This window comes from Oncorhynchus keta, chromosome 9, assembly GCF_023373465.1.
Source record: "Oncorhynchus keta strain PuntledgeMale-10-30-2019 chromosome 9, Oket_V2, whole genome shotgun sequence".
NCBI lineage: Eukaryota > Metazoa > Chordata > Actinopteri > Salmoniformes > Salmonidae > Oncorhynchus > Oncorhynchus keta.
Window position 1 is genome coordinate 38,441,076 of NC_068429.1, and position 20,706 is coordinate 38,461,781.

Below are 20,706 nucleotides of genomic sequence, written 5' to 3' on the forward strand. Positions count from 1 at the left end.
CACGCAGACAGCAGGATGTCTCTTACCTTTCCCAGACTTCTCATGTGAGTGTCTGCTCTTGGAGGACTTGGAGCCGCGTGCGTTCCTGTCCTCTCTTTCCCTGATGATTTTCTGCACCTCGTCGATGCTGAGTTTCTGCAGCACCACAACAGGTTTGGCTCCTGTCTTCATCTCCTCTACCAGTCCCAGTCGCTCCAGCTTGACCCGGGGCTCGCTCCAGCCCTCCATTACAGGCCCCAGACCAGACCCAGGCTTCCTCATCTCAGCTGCCAACACATGCCCATCCTTATCCCGCTTCATCTTGGGAATCACAAAGTTCTTAAAGCCTCCAGACTTTACCCCCCCTAGAAGGTAGGCAGGGAACTCCTGTTTGCTTTCAACAGGCTGCTGTTGCTGCTTGGAGTCCTGTCGGTTCCTGCTGCCGTCCCCACTCCTCTTCTCCTCCCCGCTCCTCCTCTCCTCTTTATTAGGGGGTTTGAGGTTGGGGCATGGCCGGTCAGTCCTCTGGCGCCCACTGGGGTCCACCACCCCTCGTCCCTCCTGCTTAACCCGCGGGCTCTCTGGCCTGGAGCGCTGCTCTGGAGACCGGCGGTCCCGTGGTTCCCCTGCCTCTGTCCTGTGTTTCCTCTCCCTGTCTTTATCCGCCCGCTCCCTGTCTCTGTCCCGTCCATGTTTGGAGTCGTGTTCCCCTCTGCTGGACTTGCTGGGGGTCTCTGGCCTGCGGATACGGGATGGGTCGCTGTCCCGAGACCTCTCTTCCCTGTGACCAGAGTCTGAGCGGCCCTCGTGCCGTTGTCGTGGCGTGTCAGGCGTCCTGCTGTCAGGTCGGGCCTTGCCATTGTCAGGTTTTCCGTCGTGTCTGTGTTTGGACGAGTCTCTTCTGTTTTCGTGCTTGTGTTTAGGGGTCTCCGGTCGGCCGTCGGGGCCCAGCTTCTTGGGGGTGTCGGCGCGCTGCTTGATGACCTCTGGCCGGCCGTCTGCAGTCTGTAGTCGCTCTCCATCCGTCTTGGACTTTAGCCGCAGGACTCCGGTAGTGTCTGAGCCTTCCTCTGGACCCAGGCGTTCCTCGGGCCAGCGCCGGGCCTCCACGGCTGGGGTGGGGGTGCCCATGTTCACCTCTGGCTGCCCGTCAGCTCTGCCTGCTTGCTGCAGGTCGATGCTGACCATTAGGGCTGGCCGGCTGGCACCATTACTGGCTGCACTAGCCTCCTGGGGTGCCAACTTGCTGCCAACATTGCCCCCTCCCACGCCAGGCTGAGTTGCCCCCGCTGTCCCACCAGCGCCAGGCTCCTGGGGATACGAGTCCTGCTTCCGCTTCTTCAGTGGCTTGTCTACAATGAGGAAACCATGGGTAAGGAAATTGACAGACACCCACAACTATCAAGTTCTTTCTCCCATCTCTCTTTATTAAGTGAAAAATATTGCCAGTCTGTGATAAATCAGTAAGTGTAAAACTAGATGAAGCAAGATGTGCACACTCACCTTTATCCTGCACCTCTTTGGAGCAGCGCTCCCTTTCTATGAGCGTCTCTCGTTCTATCCTCTCGATCTCAGCGAGAGCGTCCATCTCAGCATCGTCGTACACAGCTCCGCTGATCACCCCTATTGCCTGTTTGGTGTTCTGGAGCACAGGGACCTGCTGGTAGCCTGACTGCTCCCCCTGGCCCGGGGCTAACCTGTGGGCAGGGTCCTGCTGCGTCCGGGAGAACTGCAGGCTGTTGTAGGCCAGGTCAGTGTCCTGGTCCTCTACCCCGGATAGGAGCTCTCCGGACTGGTCCAACTCAGAGGACTTCACCCGGGACAGTTTGAGGGTCAGCTTGGTGGAGTCTTTAGAGGGAGAGCTAACGATGTCGTACATGGCAGCTTTTTCCAACTGCTCTTTCTCCTCTTTAGTTAGCTTCTTCTGCTTCTTCTTGTGGTCAGGAGAGTCCAGGAGGAGGTCGGGAGCGGCGTCACGGGGGGGAGCATAAGGTGGAGGGGATTGCAGAATGAGGCCAGGTCGTGACCCTGCCAAAACCAAAAAGGTGAGTTTATTTTTTAACAAGGATTTTTTTCAGAAGTGGTGGCAAAGTCAGCTTGGTGGGGAAGCTCAAACGTTATTTAAAAAATCTATGGGGCCCCATGGCATTTTTTAAATCTTACATTCTCCTTCTGTAGATTTGTTTGAGTGATTATTACTTCTCAAATAAGATCTTATTTAAATATATATAGCTCCCTTATCTATTCTACATATTTAGATATCTGGTTTAAGTTAACACTGAAAACGTTTTACCAACTTTTTTGGAATCATTATTTGAAGTGGTGGGCAGCGGCTACTAAATGAATATAGGGGAAACACTGCTTGGCATAGAATAAGTAAGTTGACTCGTGATTTCCAGCCCACAGCATGATCATGCATAATACCTTTTGGGGTCCCTTCACTGCCCACAGGGGAAGAAACAGACTGGGGCGATCGGAGCGGGAAGGAGGCATTTCTCATGGAAGGATCACTCTCCTAGGGAAAACACATGTCACATAAGTATCTATATTTCAGATCTTTAAAGCAGCAATGGTGGATACAACAAATACATTCAGGCAGTGTACAAGCAATGAGGATCCACGCGAGAATAGTCAAAATAGTCTCTTTGCTAGGTAGAGTTTCATTTTGGTATGAATCATTTCTTGTGTTTACCTCATTCCCTAGTCTGTGGACTATGTTCATGTAGTCTTCGTTCGAGCCATGTCTGGCATTGTGATTGGCTGAGTTGCTTGAAATTTGCCCGGAGACCTTGTTGTCGTGGATGTTCCGCATGCTAGCAGGAACCACGGGACTGGCAACTGAACAGACACAGACAGACACCCAAATAAATCTCAGATACAATCAATCAATAGTTTAACTGCCTTCCAGCTAAGCCAAAACCCATATTCAACCACTGGTTCACCTGTAAATCTTGTTTAAAAGCTGGAATGAATGCAAATAAAACAAGACATAAAACAACAAAACAAAAGAAAGAAAACATGAAATATTATGCCAATGTACAGGAATCTTGCAGCAAGTGTGCATCGCAAACCAACACTGCATCCTGTATTGTTACACACAGAGTTTGCGTCGACAGAGCATGGATATTCGGTGCTGCAAATAATAAGGAACAGACACATGAGCCGATGGGTCACAGCTTGGAGGTGATGGGGCAGGATAGCGGATGTTTGACATGATGTCCCCAGGTGACTCCCGTACCTAAGGTTGGGGTGGAGGGGTTCTGGTGGGGGGAGGCCTGGGGCTGGGTCTGCACCTCTAGGCAGGGCTGCACAGGCCTCTTGGGGCTTCCTGAATAAGAGGGTGCAGCCGGAACGACAGGGGAACCATGCAGCTCTACGACCACAGAACATCAACACAACACACCAGGGTAAACCATGGGTATATATCCATGTTAGTTTGACTCGTTATTGTTATTCATTATGCACTGTGTATCTACTCCCCGTTTCACTATTTCTACTTTAATCTTCAACTCTGCATTGTTGGAAAAGAGCCTGTAAGTAAACATTTCATTGTTGTTTATGAAGCATGTGACAAATACAATTTGGTCTGTTGGTTTAAGTGTGTTGGTTCGACACAGAATCAACATCCTGACATACAGCACCAGTCAACAGTTTGGACAGACCTACTCATTCAAGGGTTTATCTTTATTTGGACTATTTCCTACATTGCAGAATAATAGTGAAGACATCAAAACTATGAAATAACACATATGGAATCTTGTTTTACAACAAGTCCCATAGGGCGGCACACAATTGTCCCAGCGTCGTCCGGGTTAGGGTTTGGCTAGTGTAGGGTCTCATTGTCAACAACAAGTATGACTGCCTTGCCTAGTTAAATAAAATAAAAATGTAAAAGCTGGTTGAGAGAATGCCAAGAGCGTGCAAAGCTGTCATCAAGGCAAAGGATGGCTACTTTGAAGAATCTCAAATATAAAATATATTTTGATTTGTTTCCCACTTTTTTGTTCACTACACGATCCCATATGTGTCATTTCATAGTTTTGATGTCTTCACTATTATTCTACAATGTAGAAAATAGCAACAATAAAGAAAAACCCTTGAATATGTAAGTGTCTCCAAACTTTTGACTGGAACTGTACATAAAAGTTAGGTACAGTACGGTTACCTGAAAATCACTTTTGTAGGTTTCATGCATCATTTCCCTATACAAACGCAGAGGTGCAGTCTCACCTTGCTGGATCTGTTGGTGCTGAGAATAGCTGGGGGGGTGAGGGTACTGCTGCATGTAACTTGCAGGGCTTTGGGGGGCGTAAGGGCTAGACACAGGGCTGTTCTGCTGGGGCGTGAACCTAGCGCCAGACCCCATCTGTGGAGATGCAAAGCGACTGTAGAGGCAGAGGATGAGAAGAACATGTCAATTCCAAGGGAACTTTCTACTCTCAAAAGCTAACAGGAGTCTTGAATGAACCATCAGAGCACCCACTGTACCATTACACCAAATTGAATGAGAAATGTATCGTTATACCTAGAAGGGCTGTGTGAGATAGTGGATTGCTGGTAGTTTGTCGACGCCGGACTCCCATGCATGGAATTCTGGGACATCTTGTACTGCGGCATTATTGGCTGCTGCATTATATCTTTAAGATGAAAAGAAGAAGTGATTGAAGAGGAGTAGAGAAGGCCAGTGCACAGCACCAGTACGGAGGCAACCTCCAGGCCAAAGCAGAGGGGTCCTGTTTATGTCAGTGGGAGATAGAAGACCTCACTTAAAGAACTATTAAGCTACTTCGGGAGCGAGACTGCATGAGATCACTTTCTGATCCTCACTCAGTTATCTGGTGGATTGACAAAATGCATTTCTTTACAAAACACTAGTATTTAAGAGTTCTGGGGAGTGCAGGAGATTACAGTAACAGAACAGTTTTCACAGAGTGTACGACAAAGTCCAATACACACATTGCACGATTCACTGTTGAATACAACAGCACAGCGTCAGGCCAGAGGTTTGGGAGACATTTCACTGGAGGACATGCAAATGGTCGGGGTCACTTAGCCAGCAGAGATGACACAGGATACAAGTCTGTGTTATCATCATAACACACGTAGCTTGCCTAATCAAGGTCCTTAACCAAACATGAACACACAAAAAACTGCTTGGAAAAACAGAGCATGACAGGGACAGTGATAAGCTATTTCAATTATCCGGATAATGAATGCAACAGCAGCTAGGGAAGAGGTTAGCAAACTCATTTGCATGTCTACTATGGATAACAAACTGTCTCAGACATGACGAGGTTCCAAGTCTTGTGCTGTATCCCAATCTCAGCACAGCACTACACAGTACAGCGGATCCCTACCCTCACCAGCCTCAACTGTCTGTGCAGACACCACTTTCCCCCTATAGCACCAGCAACTAGACACCAGTTTGTCACCAGTTTGTCACCGACTGAAATCGCTTCTTGATCTGTCCATAGATCACAGAGCAATTCAATGTTTTATCAACTACACTCAAGGCACTAAGTACCAAATCAAATCAAATGTATTTATATAGCCCTTCTTACATCAGCTGATATATCAAAGTGCTGTACAGAAACCCAGCCTAAAACCCCAAACAGCAAGCAATGCAGGTGTAGAAGCACAGTGGCTAGGAAAAACTCCCTAGAAAGGCCAAAACCTAGGAAGAAACCTGGAGAGGAGCCAGGTTATGAGGGGTGGCCAACACATACCACAAGCTCTTTCCAAGCTACAAGTACAGCGCTAACTCTAAAAATCACCCAAGACAACAAAACTTGCCTTGCAATGCCTCACAACGCTGTTTTGACCCAGGAAGTGTTTAACAGGTCAACAAATCAAGGCCATAAGAAGAAGGGACACAGTCAGTGCTGTATTAGGCCATACAATGTGCTACAGAGCAGCATCCAAGACACTCTTCTCCGTACCACCCTGAACCCCATGCCAGGCTGACTTACTTTTCTCCCTGAAGATGTTGGGGTTCCTAGAGAGCACTGTCTGCAGCAGCACAGGCACGTCACCCTCCGGGTCATCACTGCCCAGGTTGTCCTTCAGCTCTCTGCAATGGGAGGGGAGGGGGGTGGGGCAGAAAGGTTACAGTCAGCACATCAGAATAAATCACACACTTTATACATGAATCAACTATGGCAACTGTGGCTCATAACTTTCTCTACTCAGCTGTTTTGAAAACTAGCGTAGAAATGTGCAGGGGTGGGGAGGTACTCACATGTGCTCGGTGGAAACCTGGTTGAGGCTGTGAGCCAGCTGGGACACCAGGTTCTCATCCCGGCAGGCCAGCAGACAGTTGACCTCCTCCGCGATCCTCCCATTGTACAGCAAACTCTTAGTGGTGGTGGCAGGGAGAGGGGATGGCAGGGGCAGCTGGTTTAACACTGCAAAGACGAAGAGGAGACTGGTTAGCCTGAGTGAGTGGGAGGTTGGGTGAGCGAGAAGACATCAGCCATAATGAAGAGACACTGAATATCCATTTGAGCACGGCCAAGTGAATAATCAAGCTGTGGATAGTATATTATACCACCCAGAAAATAAATATCCCACCTTCCTTCCTAACTGAGTTGCCGGGTAGGAAGGAAACTGCCGAGGGATGTCAAGATTTTTTTATTTCACCTTTATTTAACCAGGTAGGCTAGTTGAGAACAAGTTCTCATTTACAACTGCGACCTGGCCAAGCAAGATACAGCACAGCATTCCAACACAAACAACAACAGAGTTACACATGGAATAAACAAAACATACAGTCAATAATACAATAGAAAAAGTATATATACAGTGAGTGCAAATGAGGTAAGATAAGGCAGGTAAGGCAAGAAATAGGCCATAGTGGCAAAATAATTACAATAAAGCAATTAACACTGTAGTGATAGATGTCCTGAAGATGAGTGTGCAAGTAGAGATACTGGGGTGCAAAGGAGCAAAATAAATAACAGTATGGGGATGAGGTAGTTGGATGGGCTATTTACAGATGGGCCATGTACAGGTGCAGTGATCTGTGAGCTGCTCTGACAGCAGGTGCTTAAAGTTAGTGAGGGAGATATGAGTCTCCAACTCCAGTGATTTTTGCAGTTCGTTCCAGTCATTGGCAGCAGAGAACTGGAAGGAAAGGCGGCCGGCCAAAGAGGAATTGGCTTTGGAGGTGACCAGTGAAATATACCTGCTGGAGCGCGTGCTACGGGATGAGGCCAATGGTGATAAAACACCTATAGTTCTCTGTTGATGTGGATTTACGACACCCTTTAACAACACATGCGGTGTATGTGCACTAAAACTAGTTAACTTTGATTTGTGATAATGGTCGTCTCTGCTCGCTGTAACCAACAAAGGCTGAGATGGGAAAAATGTGCATGCAGGGTTCAACATTAACGATGGCCAGTGGATCTCGTCAGTCACTGGACCGACCTGGCCATTAACTTTTCTGCTCATTTTTTAACATTTATCTTCTCTGTCACAGTCTACCATTGAAAACCAATGAAGACCACAGGCAGGATACTCAAGCTATTTGTATTTGAGCAATATGATTGGCCATTCATTCAAGCACCACCATGCTACTGATGCCTTCACACAGCACACGCAAACTGTCCAGAGCAAAAAGAAACGCACAAGAATACATTCGCTGAGCATATTTATTTTACGGAAAGGAATTTATAAAATTAAACTTTCTGCTTTGGCTGGAACTCAAATTGTTAGGTGGCTGGCCCACATTTGTATTTTATTTATACCTTTATTTAACTAGGCAAGAACAAATGATTAAGAACAAATTATTATTTACAATGACGGCCTACCAGGGAACAGTGCCTTGTTCAGGGGCAGAATGCCAGATTTTACCTCGTCAGCTTGGGGATTCGATCTAGCAACCTTTCGGTTACTGGCCCAACGCTCTAACCACTAGGCTACCTGTTGCCCCATGGGAGGAAATGTAGGGAAACAGTTGATTTCAAATGAGGGATTTCGTGGCTAATTGAGGTAAAACAGTAATTCTGCTCAAAGATTATGTATGTATGAACTACACATTGAAACATCCAGCCCAAAGAGGATGTTCAATAATGTCTTAGTCGCCAAAGTACTGGAGAATATCTTTAATATTTAATATAGAGAGAAGCATACCAACCTATAGACCAGTGTTTCCCAAAGTTGTTCCTGGGGACCCCAAGGGGTGCATGTTTTGGTTTTTGCCCAAGCTCCTCACAGCTGACTCAAATGATCTAAGTTTGATAATTAGTTGATTTTTTTTAATCAGCCGTGTATTGCTAGGGCAAAAAACTAAATGCACCCCCAGAGGACCGAGTTTGGGAAACGCTGCTAACGGCCCTGCATGACCCCAATGCGTTTAAAAAACTGTCCGGGCCAGTAGAAATTCTGTTTGGGACAGTACATTTTTGGCCAACTGGCCTGACGAGAAAGAAAATAAGTTAAGATTGGACCCTGGCATGGTTCAACACATCCCAGCTACTCAACAATATTGGTTTCACTGAATAAGGAAGCCTATATGGAAAAGCCTCCTTCCAAATTAAATTTAAAAAATGAAAAAACATTGTATAACCTAAATGCAAAGTATTAAGTTAAGGATAAAATCAATACTGCACATTACTGCATAAAACCATCCATAGTTTTAGGGTGTTTTCACACTTGGTTCCTTAAAATGTTTGTGCTCAGTGCAGTTCACTTCATTTGTTGTGCAGTGTGAACACTCCAAAGGAACTCAGAACCCTCAAAAGAGACCCCGAAGCGAACTGAGACCATCAGGAGAGGTGGTCTGAGTTCGGTTCGCTTGAAATCCACGGTCCGGTTCTATTTCAAGGCCTCAAAAAAGGCAAGACCTATAAAAAAAAATTGTAGACCTCTGATTCATCCTTGGGAGCGATTTCCAAATGCCTGAAGGTACCCCGTTCATCTGTACAAACAATAGTACGCAAGTATAAACACCATGGGACCACGCAGCCATCATACCGCTCAGGAAGGAGACGCGTTCTGTCTCCTAGAGATGAACATATTTTGGTGTGAAAGTGCAAATCAATCCCACAACAGCAGGAAAGAACCTTGTGAAGATGCTTGAGGAAACAGGTACAAAATATCTATATCCACAGTAAAACGAGTCCTATATCGACATAACCTGAAAGGCCACTCAGCAAGGAAGTAGCCACTGCTCCAAAACCGCCATAAAAAAGCCAGACTACAATTTGCACATGGAGACGAAGATTGTACTTTTTGGAGAAATGTCCTCTGGTCTGATGAAACAAAAATGTAACTGTTAGGCCATAATGACCATCGTTATGTGAGGTGAAAAAAGGGGGAGGCTTGCAAGCGGAAGAACACCATCCCAACCGTGAAGCACGGGGGTGGGAGCATCATGTTGTGGGGGTGCTTTGCTGCAGGAGTGACTGGTACACTTCACAAAATAGATGGCTTCATGAGGGAAAATTATGTGGATATATTGAAACAACATCTCAAGATATCAGTCAGGAAGTTAAAGCTTGGTCGCAAATGGGTCTTCCAAATGGACAATGGCCCAAAGCATACTTCCAAAGTTGTGGCAAAATGGCTTAAGGACAACAAAGTTAAGGTATTGGAGTGGCCATCACAAAGACCTGACTTCAATCCTATAGAATATTTGTGGGCAGAACTGAAAAGGCGTATGCAAGGAGGCCTACAAACCTGACTCAGTTGCACCAGCTCTGTCAGGAGGAATGGGCCAAAATTCACCCAACTTATTGTGGGAAACTTGTGGAAGACCACCCGAAACGTTTGACCCAAGTTGAACAATTTAAAGGCAATGCTACCAAATACTAATTTCCTGTATGTAAACTTGGAATGTGATGAAATAAATCATTCTCTCTACTATTATCCTGACATTTCACATTCTTAAAATAAAGTGGTGATCCTAACTGACCTAAGACAGGGAATTCTTACTATGATTAAATGTCAGGAATTGTGAAAAACAGTTTAAAAGTAGTTGGCTAAAGTATATGTAAACTTCCGACTTCAACTATATCTGCGTCATTGCTCTGTATCTACGTCATTGCTCACACTCTGCTGTGTGGGAATCTTGCTTGCTGTCACTCAAATACTGAGGGGATGATGCTCATTGGCTGGAACTATAATTGCTAGGGGGCTGGCCCACGTGGGGGAAAATGGCGCAGCACAGCTTTCAGTAAACAGTTGGTTTCAAACTCAAGTGTTTTCCATAAACACCGCCCATAGGCTAATCAGCTGATAAGACTCATTTTCAGCCAGCTACTTTTCCACTTCATATTAACTAGGCTACTTTTAACTTAGAAAAGTATATTTCGCTAGTCCGTCAAACCCTCTCCCTCCAGAATGAACGATATGCATCTTCTAGCAATCTATTGATAGGATAGGCGACTGTCAGTCACAAAGCGAACGAGGACAGGGAGAAAGTGTCATGTCTGTTCTCCCTCCCAGTAAAACTGATGTGGTTAGTAAACAAAAGGATTTCTTAGGTGTCCTTTCCTAGGATGTCAGGGCTTGCCATACAAATCAAATCAAATTTATTTATATAGCCCTTCGTACATCAGCTGATATCTCAAAGTGCTGTACAGAAACCCAGCCTAAAACCCCAAACAGCAAACAATGCAGGTGTAAAAGCATACAGTGACGCTAAAGTGAGTGACTCTCGTCTCGTCAGTCAGTATAGCCTACCGAATTGAATCTGTGAGAGAGCCGTTCATAGGCTATTGGTAGGCCTAGGCTTTTTGGTGAGTATCTGCAGATAACTTATGAAAGCATTCGATGAAGAATCAATACTACAGAAACTATAAGTTGAGGAGAGCCTCATTTTGGTCCAAATATGATAATTAGGGCCCTCGCGGAATCCAGGCATTAAAACGGAATTCAACAATTTAAAAAAAAAAATGTATTGACCTCAGTCGGGAATTAACTACAGTGCCTTCAGAAAGTATTCACAGTCCTTTACTTTTTCCCCACATTTTGTTGTGTTACAAAATAGGATTAAAATGGATTGAATTGTAATTTTTGGTCAACGACCTACACACAAATATGAAAAATATCTTGATAAGTATTCAACCTCTTGGAGACAATACATGTTAAAAACACCCTTGGCAGCGATTACAGCTGTATGTTCTTTGGGGTAAGTCTAAGAGCTTTGCACACCTGGATTGTACAATATTTGCCCATTATTATTTTTCTAATTCTTCAAGCTCTGTGAAGTTGGTTGCTGATCGAAGCTATTTTCAAGTCTCGCAATAGATTTTCAAGCTAATTTAAGTCAAAACTTTAACTAGGCCATTCGGGAACATTTAATGTCATCTTGGAAAGCAACTGCAGTGTATATTTGGCCTTGTGTTTTAGGATCTTGTTCTGCTGAAAGGTAAATTTCTCTCCCAGTGTCTGTTGGAAAGAAGACTAAAATGATTTTGCCTGTGCTAAGCAGTATTCCATTTCTTATTTTTTATTGTAATTTTTACCCCACTTTTCTAGCCCAAATTCGTTATTACGATCTGGTCTCATTGTTGCAATTCTCCAACGGGCTTGGGAGAGGCGAAGGTCGCGTCATGCTCCGAAACAAAACCCACCAAACCGCGCTTCTTAACACCTGCTCACTTAACCCAGAATCCAGCTGCACCAATGTGTCGGAGGAAACACTGTTCAACTGAGAACTGAAGTCAGCCTGCAGGCGCCCGGGCCGCCACAAGGAGTCGCTAGATCACGACTCCTTGTGGAACACCAGGCTGTAGTGACGCAGCAACACTGCAGTGCCTTAGACTGCTGTGCCACTTGGGAGGCCCTTATTCAGTTTCTTTTAATCCTAAAAAACGACAAGCATACTTATAATATGATGCAGCCACCACCATACTTGAAAAAATTAAGAGTGGTACTCAATGATGTGCCCCAAACATGGCACTTGTATTCAGAACAAAAAATACATTTCTTTGCCATTTTTTTTGCAGTATTACTTAAAGGGATACTTTGGCAACGAGGCCCTTTGTCTACTTCCCCAAAGTCAGATGTGTCAGATTATGTCTCTGTGTCAAGTATGAAGGAAGTTAGAGTTAGATTTGCTTACAAGCGTTACCCATATACTCCCAGTCATTGCGCTACTAGCAACGATTATTTTCTACACATCTACCAATCGGTGCCCTTCTTTGCAAGGAACTGAAAAACCTCCTTGGTCGTTGTGCTTGAAATTCATTACTAGATTGAGGGACCTTACAGATAATTGTATGTGTGGGGTAAAGAGATGGGGTAGTCATTCAAAAATCATGTTAACCACTATTACTGAACACAAAATGAGTCCATGCAACTTATTATGTGATTTGTGAAGCACATTTTTACTCCTGAAAGTATTTCGGCTTGCCATAACATAACAGGTTGAATACTTGTTCACTCAATACATTTCAGCTTTTCATTTTTTATTAATCTCCAAAATGTTATACAATCTAAATACCACTTTGACATTATGGGGTATTGTCAAAATTGAGGCTGTAAAACAACAAAATGTGGAAAAAGTAAAGGTGTGTTAACACTTCCTTAAGTCAATGTAAATGTATTGACAATTAATTAATTTGCCCAAGTTTGTCATAAAACATGAACAGAACGCATCAGTAATTCATATTTCCTGCAACTTTCTAAAGAAGCAACAAGCATGCCCCTGTCTGTGTCTGGTGTGTACGTCTACCACTTTTTGTAGCCGTTAGCGATGATGCGAATGAAAACAGTCTTCTGGTAGATGGGAAAGGCTTTAACAAAACCTTCTCATTTAAATATGAACTACAAAGTAGCCTATGCTTACCTGGCAGAAGTATCAATTTATTATTTTAATCAATCCAGTGGGTATTTCTTTTGCAAACTCCGCCATCACGTGCACTACAAAAACACTTCTAAACAACAGCCTCTTGTGCTAGGTGCACACTTGAATTAAAGGGCAACTACACCCAAAAATCTAAATTACTTAAATTTTTTCCAGGCCTCAAACGTTAGCTACTGACGTAGTGTAAACATTGTTGTGGACTTAAAAAACAACAACAGTGGATGTTCTATAAAAAAAAATGTTATTTTTAGAGCGAAAACCATAAACCTGGAAAAACTCAATGGAGAAAACAGAATTTCGGAAAGAACAAAACGGAACCAGGCAAAAACTAACCATACCTAAATGTAAAATGTTCCAATCATTTAGGTTATGCAAATCAGAAAGATACAATACTTAAGACTGATATAACTCTTATTTTAATATATTTGACCTTTAATAGATTTTTCAAGATAATGTGGTCTATATAGCTCCTTTTTCAGTTGTAATAAATTACATAATTTCAAGAGCAAACATTATTGTGGCAATTCATATCTTGCAGTAAAACTGTAAATAAGACTAATCAAGAAAAGACAGATGAAATGTTTTTAAAAAGGCTTAGTAGTCCTGATCAAATAGGCCTACAACTAACAATACACTGAAAGTTTTTTGTCATTTAAATTGTAAAGTCATGTCTTTCTACACAATACCCCAACAAATTGTTCCAATCTGGGAAGTAAATCATTTCGCTATTTATCCTATTTTGGATGGAATCAAGCCATTAGAATGTACCAGAGGCCACCAAAATAGAGCTACTTTGGCAAAACATTTTGACCCCTGGGGGGGAAAGACCCCCGCCGCAAACTACTTTTTCCATCTAGCTGGCTCTATGTACGTGTCCTTGTGGCTAATTGAGGTAAGACAGTAATTCTGCACATGTATGAACAACACATTGGCACATCCAGCCCAAAGCAGGATATTTAAAAAGTACTTACTAGTAGCCAAAATGGCAGAGCATGTCTTTAATATTCTTGATCAACAATAATATTAAAGACAGAAGGATACTATCAACAAACTACTTGTTGATAAGCAACTGCTTGTTAGGGTAACACTTAGAATAAGGGTAAGGGTAAAAGTTAAGGTTAGGGCTAGTAGATAGTTAGTTAGTTGAAGTGACTACTGGACTACTAGCTACAACCTTATGAACTGTCAAACTCAGGCAAATGGCCACGAACAATGTAAACACGTGCCACGCATGCACAGAATGTTTGCCTAGATTTGTAACCCAGAGACATTTACATCCAGGCTTGGACACTTAACCACTGTGTAATGAATTGCATTGAAAGTTGAGGCACTAAGGCAACAAAATGTGCAAAGGCGGATACTTTCTTGATATGGGCACTATACATCATATTCCACTACCAATGCAATTCTAAAGCAAGGGCTATGGAAAAGTGCCATCAATCATACTCAGTTGTAGGAGTGTCCTAAATACCAAGACTGCAATATTAATGTAGTGAACATTAATGCTTCATTACAACAAGGGAAAAAAGGAGTAATCAAACAAAGCTCAATTTTTTTTAAATCTGTCTAACTTGGTAAATGAATAATCTAAATACCAATAAACGGGCTTTGAGGCAGGCAGCACTGACCATAAAGCAAGCAAAATGGTTGTGATGTATTACTGTTTAAAGGATTGTATACATTTTGAAAACAGCGTTGTATACTAAAGATGTATTAGTATAAAAAAGCTTGCAGCGGGAATAAATGTCAGTAGACTCGGTACATCAAAAATAGCTTGGCCCCACCAGCATCGTTTCACTTGCTTTCCAGGAATCCACCATATCAGTAAATATGTGAGTGGCAGTGTAATACTTACAGTCTGTAAGGCTAGCGATCCCAGCAAGAGTAGTAATGGGAACATGAGGCATATCCCCATTCATGCTGAAGATGGGGGTGGGGGAGTCGTGTCGATGCACAGGTTTGCTCAATGTCGTCGCTCTCCGACTGTTCCTCACATCTCCCGACCGCTGCAGAAGACAGAGGGCTTCATTAGAACAGCCAGCGGCAACGAGAGATGGACAATTCACAATATCACACAACACTCCTCAATGTGCAACACTGCTCAGAAGAGCCGGCGCATGTTAAACCAAAGCCTTGGTGAACATAGAATCAGGGGCTTTCATATCAAAAGTCAAAGTGATGGAGGAAGAATTCTCAGGGATGAACTAACGGGGCTATATTAATTAGGCACCATTGTTAAGCTAAGGCTGAGGGGAATGACACAGATGTGAAAGTAGTGCAACAGGATACAGAGGGTTACACTGGTTAGTACAAGGATATAAAACTCATACAACACTCACTGACAACTTTCACTCAGGCAGCAGCTCAAGGTTTTACTTGCATTAGAAATATGACCTAGGCATTTTCCATTAACGAAACAGGAGCAATAGAAACATTAATTAATGAAATCGCATGTGAAGTAAAATAGGCTACTTGTTGTGCAGATGGAGAAATAGGCTACTTGTTGTGCAGATGGTGAAATAGGCTACATGGGGAAATTGGTCAATGGCTGCTAGAGCAAACACACTAGTAGAACACATTAGCAGACATGCATCAGTGGGGAGAAGGAATTGTAGAAAACCGAGTACAGTACTGGTGGTGCCCTTACTCTGACAAGTTCCAGGGGTGTCATCAAAAACAGCCCATACAAAATAGTCAGATCCTTTCCTACTGATAATGCAGTGGCTTTGAAGCATGCAGAGAGTGTTTTTGAGGAGGACTGAGTGAACCCCAGTGCATTTAAAAAGTGTGTGCACTTCTTGCAGTTGGACGGAACACCTCATTATCATTCACTACTATTATCCTTGGCCACCGACAAGACAGCCACTGTCAGAGAAGGCAACAAGAGGAGTAATTATATCCCTATAGCATGCTCAACACCAGACTGACAGTAGAGACCAGGAACGGCAACACATAGCAATGGGCCTAGATGACTTGACATGGCACAGGTCTATTATCAGTAGTTACTGGGGTAGTACCTTGATAATCCTAGGAAGAGGTGTGAACCCATGCATGCGTAAATGAAAACAGCTACCCCTTTCCGGACCCAAATGCTCATGGTCACTCTGAAGCTGTGCTGGTTGGGTAGGAAGGTAGACGAGCAAGCAGCATATAGGATTATCTGGTTTAGGGAAGGGAGGCAATTTCTCTGGCGCTGCAGGATCTTCTTGAAAACACTTGACTTTATATGTAGCGCCCTATAAAATGTGTCCTACCGCGGAGAAGTTATGATATCTGCCACAGAGGAGAAAACCATGCACATGCTTCAAAAAACATATTCTACTTATTGTTTTATCTATAAAACTGTCTTGCACAACTAACTTCATTCGTTTTTATTACCTTTGACCTTTTTCAAAATGAGGTGAGAGAGGTCCGAGAGAGGACGCAGGAGATGAGCAAATCCAATTGAGGAAAGGCCCCTGTCTGTGAGTGCACGTTTGTCTACGACTTTCTATAGCCGTTAGCAATAACTTTAATATATTGACAAGTCTTCTGGTAGATGGAAAGGCTTTCCAAAAAACCTTCTCAAATCACGAGTACTACAGAAACATCGCTTACCAAACAACCGTCTCAGGTTGGTGTACAGTTGAATTAAAGGGCAACTCCACCCAAAAACAACATTTCTTCAATTGTTGTGGTCTTCTGATGTGATTTAAGCATTGTTGCGCACTAAGAACATCCTTTTATTTTTTAAGTGTGATTTTGAGAGCGGAAACTGAAACCTGGAAAAATAAAACAGAAAACGGAATCAGGCAACAAAAACAACCAGATATGCTGTGTGAATTTGCAGCTAGCTACTGGGCAATTCCATGGTAATTGAATTTCATTTAAATTGTATGCCAAACAAAAACCATTGATTTCAAAGTTTAACAAAATCATACAACTCTCTGCACAAGGACTACTTTTAACAAATTACACTGAACATTTGACAAAAACACATTTACTGGAAGAACTGAGCAGATGAAAAGTTTGGTAATAGAATTCCTTAAAATCTCCCTCAGATTATGTGCCCATGTTTTCCAAAAATGTGTAAAATATCTGCTCTGAATTAAACTCTGAAGTAAGATTCAACGATGTCTGCATAAAGAATGGGGTGTCCTCTATAACATGACACAATGGCTTTCAAAAAATCTCCGTTGGTTATTGAACGAGAGTAAGTGAACTGGATTTACACATGGTAACGGAATTGCGGTAACAGAATGTCATCATGTGTCCCTGATCTGCACTACAAAGAAATCTTGGTCGCCCGAAAGTAGTCTGCTCTTTCGACTAATTGTTAGTGTATTTTTCCATATAAAATCAACTATATGCACTGAGCTTGTTTGATACTTTAAACACACCGTTTGATTAAATAATTAAGACACACAAATGACTTGAGCCAGCGAGTGCCTTCGACTGAGCCTTGGGGTGAGTTGTTTGAGCCTTGGGGTGGTTGTTTCCCTTGCTCAGCATGGTTAACGCTGCTTCGATGTGGTGGCTGTTGTCGTTGTGTTGCTGGTTCGAGCCAAGGGAGGAGTGAGGAGAGGGACGGAAGCTATACTGTTACACTGGCAATACTAAAGTGCTTACAAGAACATCCAATAGTCAAAAGGTTAATGAAATACAAATTGCATAGAGGGAAATATTCCTATAATAACTACAACCTAAAACTTCTTACCTGGGAATATTAAAGACTCATGTTAAAAGGAACCACCAGCTTTCATATGTTCTCATGTTCTGAGCAAGGAACTGAAACGTTAGCTTTCTTACATAGCACATATTGCACTTTTACGTTCTTCTCCAACACTTTGTTTTTGCATTATTTAAACCAAATTGAACATGTTTCATTATCTACTTGAGGCTAAATTGATTTTATTGATGTATTATATTAAGTTAAAATAACTGTTAATTCAGTATTGTTGTAAATTGTCATTATTACAAATACAATTCGTTTTTTTTATTTTTTTTTATTTTTATTTTTATTTTTTATAAATCGGCCGATTAATCGGTATCTGCTTTTTTGGTCCTCCAATAATCGGTATCGGCGTTGACAAATCATAATCAGTCGACCTCTAATTGGAACAGTGTAAATAATGCTAAATAAATTACGTGTACCAGAGAGTCTGTTCTAACGGGGATTTTTTTGAATGCAATTATTACTGCAAAGACTAAAAACAGTTGCATGCATCCGTGAATGCAATTGCTGACATGTTGCATTTCATTTGTTGTTTTGGCTAATTATTCGAGAATCCCGTTGTTATATCATTTGTAAACTAAAATACTTGATTGCATTTCAAAACATGAATGACTTGTATGCTGTGTGATGACATGAACGAATGAATGATTGTACGACGCCCTCTTAGGCCATACAGCTCGATGGTGGTTATACAAGGCTACTATACTAAGACTACTAATGATAATGACATTACTTATTATTATAACAATGATTGTAATTACAATTGTAATAATAACAATAAAAAGGAGGTCAAGAAAAGGAGGGTGTGGGAGCGAGAGCTACGTTGCGTATTGTGTGTAACAAACAGGTGCTTTTAGGTTACAATCGGGGCATAAAATAAATGTTTTGGTCCACCAGCCTGCTAAAATTACACCAAGAAAACACAAACAAAGAAAATTGATGAGCATGCTTTGTAATGTTTCTAAAACAATAAATATATTACTAGTAAGAAGTAATGTGTGTATATTGATACTATTTATTTTTTTGACCCAAGACTTTTAACTAAAATATCACAGAGAAATGTTCAGGGAGGTTATCGTGGTAGCACAACTGGAGTCATGTTTGTGCCTGTGAGATTTGAGTCTGACTATTACAAGCGTTGTCTTCTCTTCCCTAGCAGTTGATCTCAAACCTAGAGAAACAACCTAGATTGTGAACAATGTAAATAGCCAAGAAATACAAGGACAAAGTCTCACTTCAGTAGACTTTCCTTTCAAGTAAATTAGACCAACTTTTATGCCTGTGCGCAGCGCTTCCGAAAATGAATATTTCACTTAGTTCTTCACATGCTTTATAGATCGGCAGGTAAGGGTGCTCTCGAGTGGCTAGATGTTCTTTACCATTCAGCCATCAGATTTGCCACAAATGCTCCTTATAGGACACAACACTGCACTCTATACTCCTCCGTAAACTGGTCATCTCTGTATACCAGGTACAAAACCCACTGGTTGATGCTCATTTATAAAACCCTCTTAGGCCTCACTCCTCCCTATCTGAAATATCTACTGCTGCCCTCATCCTCCACATACAACACCCGCGACTGAAATGAGCTGCAAAAAACACTCCGGACACTCTCGGACAGTTTTATCGCAATCTCTTCATTCAAAGACTCAATCATGGACACTCTTCGTGACAGTTATTGCTGCTTCGCGTGATATATTGTTGCCTCTGCCTTTTTGCCCTTTGTGCTGTTGTCTGTGCCCAATAAATGTTTGAACATTGTGTTGTGCTGCTACCATGTTGTTGTCATGTTGTGTTGCTACCATGCTGTGTTGTCATGTGTTGCTGCCATGCTATGTTGTTGTCTTAGGTCTCTCTCTATGTTTTGTTGTGGTGTCTCTCGTCGTGATGTGTGTTTTGTCCTATATATTTTATTTTTATTTTTATCCCAGCCCCCAGCATTGCAGAGCGAGGTGGAATAGGCTATATAGGATTTGAAGTTCTTTGATTTTGTGCAATTAATTTACCAGCTATGAAACTAAGCAACAGAAATACTTTGAAAAAAGCTATAGCAGCATTTATTTGACTATAAATGTGATCACACTTGACTATTTCTATCCACAAATGTGAGTGACATTCTCCAACTGTGGAGCCCTGACCACCGGCCAACGTGGCTGGTGAAATAGACATCTTTTACCCACCAATGCCAAAATCTACCTGCATTTGGCAGGTGTTAATTATAGGCCCTGATTACAATATGATAATCTTTCTGACCGTTTGGAACAGTGTAAACAGCACTAAATAAATTAAAAGCAGCCTATACCAGAGATATAAATCCTAGCAAAGAGTTGATTTTTAAAACTTGTGAAATGGCTTTTGCGTGTTGCAGTGTCGTGAGGCTTGGAGCTCACGGAATCAGTAGGCTATTAAACAAACTCAAATACGCAACAGAAGCATATTTATATTTATTTCTGTAGATATATATATATGATTTAGAAAGCCAGGCACATTTAACAGATAGGCTATTGATTATAGACCTAATTAAGTTGGGGTTTCCTCTCTCCTCAATTTTCATAGACATTTAAAACGCCTCACTCCACTGCTGCCTCCGCCGCATTGTTCTCAACACCATTATGCTGGTTAACTTTGCTATTATGCACATAGCAACATGCTCTTGGAAAAGGTGGCCATTCAACAGCGTACCAAAGATTGTTTCAGAACCGCAGACAGCAACCGCTATCCAATGCGGGGAAAACCGCATTTGTTATAAAATATATATTTTTTATTAGTGTTGCACCATTGTTCTTAAATAATATAACCATATACATTTTCAGTAGCATATGTCAGAGCGATGGACTGTTCCATCCCCGTGGCCTCAGCAATGGATTAGTCCACTGAGACAAGCATGAATCAGACGGCTGTCTAGTGCGCCGTGAAATATATATATATATTTATGATTGCTCGACTAAAGAAATCTCAGTCGACCAACAGCCTATCGACCAAATGTAGCGGATTTGTGAAATGGCTAGCTTAGTTAGCGGTGTGCGCTAAATAGCGTTTCAATCGGTTACGTCACTTGCTCTGAGACCTTGAAGTAGTAATTCCCCTTGCTCTTGTGGAGCGATGGGTAACGATGCTTCGTGGATGACTGCTGTTGATGTGTGCAGAGGGTCCCTGGTTCGCGCCCGGGTATGGGCGAGGGGACGGTTTAAAATTATAC

The 20,706-nt window shown here is 42.6% G+C and overlaps 1 protein-coding gene across 5 annotated transcripts in view; it reads right to left on the bottom strand.

Annotated features, from left to right (window-relative positions):
- Nucleotides 1–20,706, bottom strand: part of LOC118387723 (nipped-B-like protein) — a 50,834-nt gene that overhangs the window by 20,983 nt on the left and 9,145 nt on the right. For 3 of the 5 annotated variants that reach the window (XM_035776378.2, XM_035776376.2, XM_035776381.2), the window contains 10 exons: nucleotides 14,649–14,799; nucleotides 6,218–6,383; nucleotides 5,949–6,049; nucleotides 4,505–4,616; nucleotides 4,210–4,364; nucleotides 3,218–3,352; nucleotides 2,672–2,817; nucleotides 2,404–2,494; nucleotides 1,483–2,007; nucleotides 27–1,331 (listed from right to left, as the gene is read on the bottom strand). In XM_035776378.2, the coding sequence (XP_035632271.1) occupies nucleotides 27–1,331; nucleotides 1,483–2,007; nucleotides 2,404–2,494; nucleotides 2,672–2,817; nucleotides 3,218–3,352; nucleotides 4,210–4,364; nucleotides 4,505–4,616; nucleotides 5,949–6,049; nucleotides 6,218–6,383; nucleotides 14,649–14,799 (2,887 nt within the window). Of the gene's footprint in view, nucleotides 1–26; nucleotides 1,332–1,482; nucleotides 2,008–2,403; nucleotides 2,495–2,671; nucleotides 2,818–3,217; nucleotides 3,353–4,209; nucleotides 4,365–4,504; nucleotides 4,617–5,948; nucleotides 6,050–6,217; nucleotides 6,384–14,648; nucleotides 14,800–16,390; nucleotides 19,615–20,706 lie in introns of those variants that run through there. The other 2 variants (XM_035776382.2, XM_035776380.2) reach the window with 2 other exon arrangements.